General features: G+C 44.6%; 1 protein-coding gene across 2 annotated transcripts in view; it reads left to right on the forward strand.

Moving 5' to 3' along the window:
- meis1a (Meis homeobox 1 a) overlaps positions 1 to 13,018 on the forward strand; it is a 57,912-nt gene that overhangs the window by 18,757 nt on the left and 26,137 nt on the right. For both annotated transcript variants that reach the window (XR_005708960.1, XM_040146270.1), the window contains exon 8: positions 336 to 481. Coding sequence is in view for 1 of the 2 variants with exons in the window: in XM_040146270.1 (XP_040002204.1) it covers positions 336 to 481 (146 nt within the window). In the remaining variant the exon portion in view is untranslated. The remainder of the gene's footprint in view (positions 1 to 335; positions 482 to 13,018) is intronic.

Here is a 13,018-nt window from a genome sequence, read left to right on the forward strand (position 1 = left end):
CTCGATCAGTTACTCGGGTCACGCACTGACGCCTGAAGCATGCGGAGTTTTGTGCACTTCACGTGAGAACCATGGCCAGTGCTGTTTGTTGTGCGTAGCTGCCGCGCTGTGATAGCAGTGGAACGGCGCAGAGAAGATCGACACAGAAGGAAAACATCACTCAGTTCGGTTTCTTAGCCTGCTGCTTTTCGTAGTTGCTAATAGAACTACGGGCCATTGGATGCATTTTTTAACATGTGTCAAAGTTGATTGCACATGTACCATGTTTGATATTTTTAGAAATGTTTGTCCTGTCGAGAAAATATAAAAAAAGTTATTTTCCATATGTTGGTCAGGCGACTGTCTGGATAACGGCATAGCGTCTCCCAGCACCGGGGATGATGATGACCCTGACAAAGACAAACTGCACAACAAGAAGAGAGGAATCTTCCCCAAAGTGGCCACCAACATCCTGAGAGCCTGGCTGTTCCAGCACTTGACGGTTGGTCCATCAAACCACTCTCACTCACATTCACTGTTTTTCAGCATTTAGCTGCTTCGGACATGTAAATGTTTTCACTCATGGGTTTCAATGTGATTCACTTCATGTTTACAACAGAGGCGTGTCGTTGTGGTTGTCACAATTATCTGGGTAATGGTGGGTAGGCAGGCCACGCTGACATTTTTAACCCTGTTGGACTTTGTGGAAGTTACTCAAAAGTTTTCATCTTCCACTCTCTCCTCAGAAAACACAACTCCATCCTCTGTGTGTGAAATAACAGCAAGGTCACGTCACATAATTTAAGTGTTCTCAAAACCGTGGTCAACTTTCCACTTTGAAAATGCGGCCACACAGCTCCAATTAGAAGGAACTGGAGTGTGCTGACAGACTGATATGTTAGCACATTGAGTGATAACAGGCTCCATATCTATTAGGTTTAACGCTCATACGCCATGTGTAGGCTCAATGTGCTGTATGACAACAGACGTCATGCTAACTCTTTACCTCAAAAAAGTACAAACTCTGTACCAACATTTTATTAAGCTGCGTGTAACCATGCTAACTTATAGACACACATAACATAGTAAATTCATGATAATCTGTTCGAATACAATGTGTAAAACGGCAATGGCTACTATCCCTAGTTACCTGTTACACAGTGGATGCTAACTAGCTAACACACTCTACATTTAGCCCTACTTACTTTCATGTTAAGTAGAATTCACTAGCAACAGGTAGCTCCACTTTAACGTACATAATAGGCTTAAGTACACATACACTTTGTTTAGCATACAGCACTTAGAAATGTATTTATTCGGGACATGAATATGGATGATTGTATCATCAGATTTTTTTGTAACTTAACCAGTCAAATGTGCGATGGGATAATTTCTCCAAAATCACAGAATGTTCCTTTAAAGCAGTGACAACTATTACAAAAAGTTACACTGCAGTTAGAATATTTGTCTATAGTCATAGAATACGGTTTGGTAAATTCAAGTGCAGGAGGGTTGTGAAGACACGATGAACTTAGGATTCTCATACTCATATCGTGTTCCAACTATGTGAAAGAAGCACCACAGTTCGGTGCCGTAGAAAATGTGCAGCCTGTGTCTGACTCCCCGGACCTCGTCTTGCCTTTGAACATTTCACCAGCACTTGTGGATGTTTTGGAGGATTGAACCTGTGACCTTCCACTTCAGTTCTGGCATTTCTGTCCAGTTGTCCACCCCACTGCCTCTAATCCACTTTGAAGTCATGTTGACCTTCTAAACCCCATACAGCCCACCCTGCTTCCCAACCTGGGGACGTTCTCAGGGTGATGACCTTTGACCTCTTCTGTGGCCAGGTATTTCACCTGTGGCCTGCTCAGGGCTCTTCAGAGGCCTCCTGACAGGAGGAAATCAAAGCTGTGGCCCGAACTAATTCTTTTTAAATCAGTTTGTACTAGAGGAATAGGATTTAGAGGTCTTCCTGGCTCCGAAAGGAACATGTGCAAAAAACCTACCTGAATCAGATGTGCGTAAATTAATTTTCAAAAAAGAGAGACCCGATCCACGACCTGAGCACAGCCAGACCCAACCCAGACAGATCCGAGGATATTTAGACCTGATCCAAAACGTGGTCACCCCGAACAGAAAGAGAACACAGACAACGGCAGCAGCATGATGATCTGTCAGTCTATTCAATCAATTAACCTGCAGCCACTGTGGACAAGAGCAGCAAAATAATAATAATCATGTCCTAAGAACAAATGTTAAGTCATAGAAACTAGAATAACTAGTTTATGTGCTTTAAAGACAAATTTATATAAATAATGTAAAGCCCTATTTCCACTTCCTGCACCACCAATAAAACCTTCTGTAGCCGACTGGGTGATAGATGAATAAGAGATAATGTTGTAACCTTTTTAATATCTGTCATTTAACAACATAAATGTTGTTGGCGACTGATTTTCCTAAAATAAGCTCCGCTTCGGTTCCATCTTCAGAACAAAGCTGTCGGATCCATCCTCTCTGATTTGGTTTATTTCCATTTCAAAGAAAAAATCCGATGTTCGAATGAAATATGACAGGAGTACGATGATCACTGTTTGTTGCGATGGGATGAGAAACACCATTTTGATTCAGCGTTTATTTATAGCCTGTTATAAATCCGCCTGACACTTCAACGGCCTCCAACAGAAACAAACAAATGAAGTGTGAAGTTCACAGTTCACCTCTCCCTCTCACCTTAAACACCCCGTTTCCCGTGGTGTTCGTGACGTACTGCGAGATCTGAGCTGATAGCAAGTAGTCTCGGGTCCATCCAGATCCGCTCGAGTATCCGTCATATGGCTACACAGACCTTAGACCCACAGCAGTAAAACCAGACCCCATCCAATCCTAATCCTTGAGTATCCACAAAGAAAAATGCTTTTTGATTCCAGTTATAGAGTCGGCCCCCTGTTCTCTTGTCTCCACTGCCAGCTCAGCAAGTGTCAACACACGTATACAGTGGTTATAATAATGCAGACTACAGCAGAGCAAGCCATTACAAAGAGTGGCTAAGATTCACAAAAACACAACAATGATACAATTAAGTGTAATCTCTGCACAAGAATAATCTGATGCAAGGAGGACGTTGGTTGATCAGCATTTCCTGCAGCACATATCCCAGAATCAGCGAAAGCTATTTCAATCCTTTTGTTCAGCAGAAACACCCAGTGAACACAGCACTGGCGAATCATCTTCTTTTAAGTTGACATGTAGAAATTGTTGTCAAACAGCTGCCTATTTCCACATCCAGCAGTTACAGAGAAACACAATCATTCATCTGGATCTGGTGTCTGTGTCTCCTGATGAGTCTAAGTCCAGTACTCCCTCTCTTTTAGCTCTGGTTTTGGTTTCACACCACCACTAAAGGTCACTTCCCTTTCTGTCTAACAGACGGTTAGATGTAAAAACAAGTGTAAAACAAAAAAATTCAACTTGTGCTTGTAGACGTCACACCCAGAAGGTTTGGTTCCCTCCTGGGTGATTATGATTTTGTTAACTGATAAGCTTAGCAGGGGATTTTGTTTCATTTTAGTGACTCAATCGGAATATAGTGTTAAAAGTTTGACAAAGTTCAAAATATTGTGTTGTTATTTGCTTATGTTAGATAAAATTAATGTATATAATTTATATAAAACAATAGTATATAATAGTATAACGGCGCTGGTTCTACTTCCATTCATCTGTCTCAAAGTCACATTGGCTTCAAATATGAATGTATTGCGGGGCTGTTTGAAAATGAAGAAATATGTGGTGTGAAATGTTAGTGAATGCATTTATTAGAATTATAAAAGTGTCAAATATGACAGATCATTACAGAACAGTAACCCAACTAATAAAAACTGACACCAACCATGGGCTCGAAACAACCTGACAACTAGAGAATTATGCAGGCGAAATCTTAGGAAGGTGCAACAACAAACATTTACTTCTTTGGGGTCAAGGGTAAAACACCTTGAATGTGAGTCGTTAACATTGACAGCATTCCCACTAAAACGTACAAGCAGCTATTATTTGGACTTTAAGGCCTTCCCCTCCATTAAAGACGATGGGACACAACCAATCTCTGATACACGCCTGTGTACACGGATCGCAGCGACGACTCAACGACGGGTTCAGACCGAATGTGACTCATTTTGCTCGTTAGGATAAGGATGAAACTGTAAATGCCCAGGTTTGTCTGCCTGGGTTTAGACAGGGTGTGTCCAAAGAATTAGAACAAAGGTTGTTCCCAGCTTTATATTTATATCACCCTGTTCATCAGCTTTAAACCTAAATCATTTCACAATCTCTCCAATGGTGAGAATATAAGAACCTAAAGGGTAATATGATTTCTTTTTTTTATGAGCATGAAGCTGAAACGAATCGATCGCTAAAAATGGGAGAAGGACCGGCTCAGTGCTGAAAGTCCCAGTCCTGCCTGACTCATAGGTTTGGCCGAGGCCAGCAGAACAGCCAAACACCCCCACCCACCACCTATTCCTCCTGTCTCCCCCTGCCTGCCTCCAAACATGGAGAGACTAAATCAGTCCCTGCTCGGTGGGGGTCATGGCCGTTGCCAAGACTCTGAGCTGAACCTGGAGGACACCGAGTCCTGCAGCAGATGGGAGGTGAGAAGAATGATGGGAAGGGGGGGACGCACTGGTACCTGAGGGAGGGAGGGGGAGAGAAAAGGAGGCGTTAGCTGTTGCAGGTGAAGGTTGTGTGAAGGACAGCAGAACGGCTCAAAACACAAAGCAGAGAAAATAACGGGACAACATGAAGGCAAGTTTGACGCAACAGTCCCAGACTGTTACTGCTGGTATGTTTTAAATATTACAATAAACACAATGATCCTTAGGATGTGTACTTGGATGGATGAATAACAGCTCATTACACATGTGCAATTAGATGCTGGATAAATGATCTAATTCAAAGGACAACAAAAATTGTGTCAATGTGTCAGTGAAATCTTGAAAACACATGTTGCCATCCAGGAAAAAAAGAAATATCTTGTTGAAACATCTGTAAACATTACACTGAAAAATGAAATGAAGGACATCCAGATAACAAGATGTCTGTGAACACTCATCCAGGTCATGGTGTTCTGCGGATGCAACTGGACTTGCTTGAAGTCAAGTCCAGTCTTGACTTTCGGACAGCACTTAGACTGTCCGAAAGTCAAAGATTTAGAAAAAAAACTTCAGGTCAATTAGGACACAAGTGCCACCATTCACAATTTAATGGATGCATATATCTCTGTTAGCAAGCTGCTTTAATTGGTTATTAGGACAAACCCCATGAGGAGAAACTTTCATGGCATTTCGAGACTAATGTGGCAACCAACTGCTAGACTCTTAAGATCTGACCCCGGCGAGTCTCACAGAGAAGTGACGAGACCGACTCCAAGAAAAAAACAGTGGCGCTAAAGCATCCAGCCGACTGCAGCGCTGAGCTCGAATGTTGGAGGGAAATGCAGATGCTGCAACCATAAGTCATTAATCAGGCTCCGTTGCGTTCTAGTTACTGCAGAGTTGTCTGGATTTTCTGCTCTACTGGGAACAGGAATGACCCAGGAAAGGTCACGATTCAGTTGTGAAACGGCATCTTAAGGCAACCTTTCAGGCGTTCCCCGGTCACTAGAAAGGTTGACTTCCGAGTTAAATACCTGGCAACCTGAGCACAGAGCGGCTGCACTCACGGACCAGTACGTTCACATCTAGCGATGTCTCTGAAGATGGGAACGTTTGACAAGTTGGTACTTTTTAAAGCGAAAGACAGAGCGAGATAGAGAGATCGCTATCGGCATAAGGAGATAAAGTAGAAGAGAAGATCAAGCAGAAAATAAAAAGCTGGTAAACAGTAAAAACACATTTAGGGAGGAAAGAGAGGAGAATGACCACTCAAAGCTCAGCATTGTCTATTTACCATGAATTTACAATTGATTATACAAATAAAACAAGTGTGTGTGTGTGTGTGTGTGTGTGTGTGTGCAGCCATAGCAAAGCATAATACTTCTTCTGAACCGACAGCCTGTCCTTGTAAAAGTCTGACTCCTTTTGTTATTGGCCAGTTTTGAGCTTCTGTTGAGCAGCTGTTGTGTTTCTGCTGGACCTCAGAACTCTGGTTCTCAGCAACATGTGGAAACAGCTTCATTAGAAACGGGATTCAGAATTAGATCAGGAGCCCACTGCGTTTTTTAGAGTGCGCGCGAGCGCGTGCACTTGTGTGTTCTGGCTGCACGCCTGCCTTCCCTGAAGTCGTACACAAAATCCTGCAGCCTACTTTGAACCACAGCTCATAAAAGCCAAACCACAAGCCAACGTGCTGTTTACACCACACACACACAAACACACACACACTCCCTGCTTCTTCATGTTTTATTTTACAAAGCGTTTCATGTGATAGCTCAAAACTCAACTGGAAGGCATCGTTCCTGTTAATGTAATTAGTGAGTAATTTACCTCCCTCTCACTCAAACGTTATTTGCCTTTTTACAAACCGAAACAGGTGGAGGAAGCTTTGTGTACGCTACCATTTGTTTACAGCCACCCAGCTCATTAAAGAGCTGCTTTGGCAAATTGCACATGACTCCATCAAAACAGCTGGAAAGACTTTGCACGTCCCAGTTCTTCTCAGCACAACGTCGACCGAGAGGCAGGATCTGCACAAAAACCTCCGCCGTCGGCCCGAAGAGACGAGAGAAACGAGTCCCACACTGACAGAGAAGAGCTTCACCCCGCTCGGCTGTCCGCCGGCTGAAGAATGGGCCTCCTGAGCCGAGCGGGACAGATGAGTTAGCAGGAAGCCCCGGCGTTGACCTCTCCGCCCCCCGCCCTCCACCCTTCAGGGGTCAGAGGGCACCGGGACACCTCCATTCATCCATCAGCAGCTGTTTACAGCCACAGAGCTGCAGATGTGGGTGTGGGTGATGGCGAGGCCACGGCGGCCCACGGGAACCACCACGTGTTCAGCCGCCCGCCGCCACCCAGAGCCGTGACCGTACAGGAAGCCTCTAAAAACTGTGATGAAAAATATTCGCTGTTGATCTTTTTTCCACAACAAAAATGAGATGAAAAGCGAATAAAACATAACTTTTGAAAACTATTACAGTGTTTTACAGTGTTTGTCAAAAAAAAAAACTAACCAATAGTGTGAAAGACAAAGAGACAAATGAGCTAATTACAGTTGCGATACAAAGTCCTGCAGACGTCTGTGGAATCACACGGTGGCAATGGCGCCGGATGATGAAAACCTCCACTGCAAAACAAGATCTCTTCCTCAGAAGCCGTAACGTTGCGTCTCTGCCCGTGATGTTAGCTAAGGTTAGTGGACCTAAGAAGAAGAGAATGTACAGGTTTATGGACGGGATTCGTCATCAATCCACTGGAAGTTAGAAGAGAAGAAGCAACAAAACAGCTGAGACAAACCAGTAAAACCAGCAGCTCACCACACCAACACAGATACAGAAGGTACAAAGTGGAGTTCATGGACATTATTAAGGGAAGTAACCTGAACGTTTCCTTCTTTTATTAGTGAGTGCAGTATTATTGAGTCTGTGTGGATTATTACATTCGGACAAAACCGTAATGGATCTGTTTCGTGGATTTGCCTTCAGACTAAAATCAAAACTAAAGCTGGCAAAAACGAAAGTTCACGAGGAAGATATTTCCCGGTGTCGACCAGGGAGGACTCGGCCCTTGTCTGCCCCCCGGGGGATGAACTCTTTGGCACTGGGTTCTTTACGACTATGTTTTGGTAAAAAACTTCACCTGCATTTGATGATTCAGTTTAAATATGAGCACGTTCAGGCCAAAGAAATACATGATGTCGAGAATTCACAGCCTTTGGCCCCATCGTTCTTCCTGTTGGAGCTACAGCTTCAAATTCAGCTTTTTTTTTTTTTTTGTTCGGTCGAAACTGAGTCTCTGATATGCAGAAACACGTCCAGAGATTTAGGACGTCTGGTCAAAGATTCAGTCTGTTCTGATAAAACTTTGAAGTTTCCCAGTTCAGTGAAAGTTGGAGAGAAGAAAAGCTCCTGCAGTCGGGACTGATTGTCAGACCTGAAACTGAGTAAAGCGTCCGACCCCCTCTCTGGGTTTGGTTAAAAATAAAGGCCTCTTTGGTCAGACCTTCATTTCCCTGCAGTGTGAGGAAGGCTGCTCTGTGGCTCCCTCACCCTGCAGTGAAAACATCATCCATTACCTCTGTGACAGGCCCCCAAGGGACCCCGGGGCCCGGCTCTCTGTGGGGGTCGCCTTTATTGACCCCTCAACCCCCTCACACGCACACACACACCCGAAAAAATGTCCAGCATGTGGCCACATACATCACGGAGCGGCCTTTCTTCCCTGACAGTGTAAACGATCGTCCGTCAGATAATGAGACGAAGAGACGGAGGGAAAGATTCTGCAAGAGTCGGAAAATCACGCTCAGGGAAAAAGATGCGGCTTAAAGAAAAGAAAACCGTAAAACTTTAGACAAAAAAAGTTCAAGCTGTTAATTTTCTCTTTATTCCAGTTACAGTCTGCAACTTTTTCCTCAACACAGAAGCTTTATGATCATTTCTTTCTTTTAAAACTGATCAGTCAGACTGAATCGAATCATATCAAAGGTGGACGAATCCGGACCATTGCTGACATGTTTTTTAAATAATCACACACACACACACACACACACACACACACACATGCACGCACGCACAATAAATGAGTGGTGATTACAGCCTCTTTAACAGTTTTACTGGGAGACTAAACAACAACACCTCCCCCACATCACAGCATGAAACGAGGTGTGGTGGAAGGTGTGTAACATATATTTACAGGCCTGCGCCTGTGTGTGTGTGTGTGTGTGTGTGTGCAGATGAAAGCAGAGCTGTAGACTTCATTGCAAAACAGTGATAAAATCACGGTTTCCCTCCTTGGCAAATTTACCGGATGATTCCTCAAACCCCGGGTTACGTCCAACCATAAAAAACATTCCTCTATAATAGTTCAATTCAATTCAATTTTTCAATTCAACTTTATTTATACGGCAGCCAAATCATAGATTCACAGATTATCTCTGGGCGCTTTTCATGTAGAGCAGGTCTAGACCGGACTCCTTATTACAGAGACCCAACATTCCCCCATCAGCAAGAACTTGGCAACAGCAGCGAGGGAGAAGTCCCTTTTAACAGGTAGAGACCTTGAACAGAACCTGGCTCGTGGTGGTGCTGGTGGTGGTTGGGGGGGGGGTCTGCCTGCCCTGACCGGCTGGGTTGAGAGAGAGAGAGAGAGGGAGGGGAGAGAGGGAGGGAGGGATTGGATTTATGCCGAATATGTTGTTGTTAAAGAGTTAAAGTGAATTAACAGCAGTCTCTGTTTTACTGCTGTTAAAACTCCCTGGTTGAAAGTTTTAAGCTTAACCAATGGCTGTGCCCCGTTGCACCTGTAACCACACCCACCAGTGATGTCACAGTGTCCACCTGTTCATCACTGCAGGCAGGTGAGAAGTTAAACCACTGGAGGTCAAGAAAGACGAGAGATCCAGGGGTGTTTGGTTGGTCTTTAAGGGGACTCACAGATTCATTTGCTTTATGTAAAGGAACAGTTCAGCTTTTTGAGAGCTACACATTCGCTATTTGCTAAATGTCAGTTTCGTGTGTGTGTGTTCAGCACAGAGCTGGGGCCAGGATCAGGTTAGCCTAGCTTAGCATAAAGACTGGAAGCGGGGGGAAACGGCTAGCCCGGCTCCGTCCAAAGCTTAAAAATACACCTACCAGCTGTTTTTTGCAGGTAAATATCTCCAGCACGTAACCACCCTTAAAACGTTACACACAGTCATTGTTCAAGTTAAAACTAAGAAAAAAAGTATTGATCACGTGTGTGTTTTAGTTTGTTTTGGAGTGTAAGAGTTATTTTCATTGTTTTTTGGAAGATACAAAGAAGGAGGGTTTGGCCACAGACTGCAGCTAAAGAGCGGCTCTGCTACACTTCAGGTTCAAGCTGAGTCAGTGCTAGTGGTTGTTTGCTTCGGTGTAAACAACGGGATAGAAAACCAAACCTGGCAGCCCATCGTTTTCACCACGTGTCAGTTTTATCATTTGGACTCAGCTGCTCTGTGGAGTTGCCTTGTAAACAAACACAGGTTATGTTTACATTCAGTGTTACTCATCAGAACTCTTCGTGTGTTTCCTTGAGCTCCAACGAACACGTCAACTACTTTTCCTTCCTCACTAAACATCTTCAGAGATTTTTTTTTTTTTTTTTGAGTAGTTTAAACCGGTAGACGTTAGATTCCAGGGCTCAGGAGTAGGTACGTCATGACCACGTAACCAGTCCACGTCCTCATCGCGCTCGCTGAGTCATCAAGACGCTGACGCACCGATCCGAGAAACTTAACAAACAACTCAGTGAAAATATGCGAACGGCAGCAACGACAGACATTTCTACAATGGTGGAGACGTGATGTGCAAGTTTTAGGTAAATGTGCACTGAGTTGATGTTTAGCTATAATGTTGATAATGTTATTGATGCTTCGTTATGATGGAGAAACCTTCTACTCTGTCACGTTGTAGCTCAGATGATTGATTCTTTATGATTTATTCTTTATTCAAACATCCCTAAATATGATTCGTAGCAGCACATTGAAGATGATACCACACTATATGACCCCGGTAGCATCCATCCCCTTATGAATGCAACGCGTGATCACAGGCCCTACACTCGGATCAGACGTGTGCTGCATCAGCTGTAGCCGGTTTACCAGAGAGTAACCTTTTCAGGTCCCGCGCGCTGGGCGACAGCCATGCACCACCGGGATCCTATTCCCAGAGCTCCGAAAAGTCCAGCAACGTATCGAAAGAGCACGGAGCACAGGAAATCCCGAGCACGATGCGGACCGGCCGCCAGGTCATGACCTACGAGCTGGGGGGTCGTGTGACACGACGGACCCACTCCTAAGCTTTGAAATGTGCCATTTGAAATCCGGCACTGCTCGCATCTTTGTTATTAGCTTGTGGACTTCCTCTTCCTGTTGGAAGGTTGGTGCCGGTCCGGGCTGAGAGCTGCGAGGCGGTCTGAGCCACCGCTCCCCGCTAACAGGATTATAATTTTTTAACGAGCAGGTGGTTCCAGATTAAAACCCTGAGTGGAAACTCTGAAATTAGACTGGGAGGTGGCGCAGCCCTCAACCAGGCACCATGTGTTTTTACTCTCGCCTCATGTGTGGCGGGAAGATTCCGTGGTTTCCGACATTTAACTTGTTTTCATGCTGGACGTGATGAGCTGCTGCGGCGAGGCTTTAAGTAACCTGCTGAGCAGCAAGAGAAAGAGGATGTGGGATGACAGAAAAGGTTGAAATCATCAGCAGCTCCCAGATAAACAGTCTGAGGGTTCCCGCGTTCCCGCCGCTCTTCACTTGCTTTGTCTTGTTTTCCATGAAATCATCGGTGGAACAATTAAAGCTCCTCCCTGGAGAAGGCTGCTGCTCTGAGGCTAAAATGTGATGACACAACCTTGTGATAATCGCTCTTTGTGGCAAATTAGATGCAGTTTAGGCCAATTACCTGCTATCAGATCACAGGGGAAGCTGCGGCTTTGGCAGAGGGACAGCAGGGTAGAGAGCTGAAGACATCAGAGTTTCCCTCCTCACCACACAGCAGGATGTGGTGAATCTTCTGGTGTCGGCCGGAGGCTGTTTGATTGGCTGCCGTGTGGTGGTGAATTCTTAAATAGCATTAGAGAGTCTGGAGTAAAACCAGGAGGTGGTGAACAGCGGAGGAAGCTTCATTCTCCCTTGTCCTCAAGACTTTGTCCTACTTCCAGTTTCTTTTCCTTCTCTGTCTTTCACACGCTGACTTGGCTGAAGGGAAACGACCCACAGTGGAAATATGTCGGTACTTTGTTCATAAGGTTATTTTCCTCCACACGCGAGTGGTGGAAGACGTATTCACATCCTTTACCTAAGTAAAAATACTCCATTACCAGTCAAATTCACGAATACCTGCGTGAAAAATTCTACCTGATTAAAAGTACTGGAGCATGAGCAGTGTAGTCACAGTATGATATATGAGCACTGATCACATTTGATATCTGACACGATCAGATCATGAATCCACGTAGTTGTTGTCTGTTGATTGACAACGCAGTTGCGTTTACACTTGTGCTCGCTGTGGTCACAATGCATCCCCGACCACCTCCGAGGGCGGTTCGGCCTATCGGATCACAATCCGCCCTCAAGGCCTGAACTATCCGCTCCCCCATAAAGCATTTTAATGCCAGGTGTAAATGGGGTAATTGATAACCGATTTTGCAGTAACCATCTGTCCACGTGTCCAAAGGGACTGGCTGGGTCAGCTGCCTTCTCTGTTCCGGACTGAAGGTTGAGAGGTATCACAGGTTTCTCATAAAAAGAAAAAGGAATCGTGGCAGCTAACTCAGCTTAATAAAATCACGCTGGTGTAGATGTTTTTGAAAAACTGCAAAACCGTTATTTTCTTTTGTTATATCTTTTGTTCTCATGTTTATTTCGCCGTTTGCCCGCACATAGTTCACGTACCCGTGAATCAATGTAAATATATTTTTTACCCATTAAACGGCATTTTTGAAGGTACCCGACCCGGTGCAGGACTCTGATCCCGTACTCCTCCAGGAGTCTTTCTGTAACGGGCCTTTCCTGATACAGTACACAAAGTCCAAACTTGCGTTCTCGGGAGCTCGAGCTTGGCTCGTTGGACTCAAACGGGAGGAGGCGATAGGCTCAATTTGTGGGTGGCACAGCAGTTTTCTTGCTGCCATCAGAAGCTCGGTTGGGCCCAGGTGTCACCTCAGCATAACTGCTCACCTATTGTTTGACCAAATAAGCTCAATTCAGTGGTTTTTTTTTTACAGATCATGAGATGTGGTCAACAGACACACCTCTAAATCAACTTATGAATCTCAACTTTTCCTTCAGGAAACATTTGGCAGCCAAATATGATCTTTCACAACATATTACATCTTATCCTTGAAGGGTTACGGAGACACAAGAGCCCCGGGTA

Source organism: Xiphias gladius, chromosome 15, assembly GCF_016859285.1.
Source record: "Xiphias gladius isolate SHS-SW01 ecotype Sanya breed wild chromosome 15, ASM1685928v1, whole genome shotgun sequence".
Taxonomy (NCBI): domain Eukaryota; kingdom Metazoa; phylum Chordata; class Actinopteri; order Istiophoriformes; family Xiphiidae; genus Xiphias; species Xiphias gladius.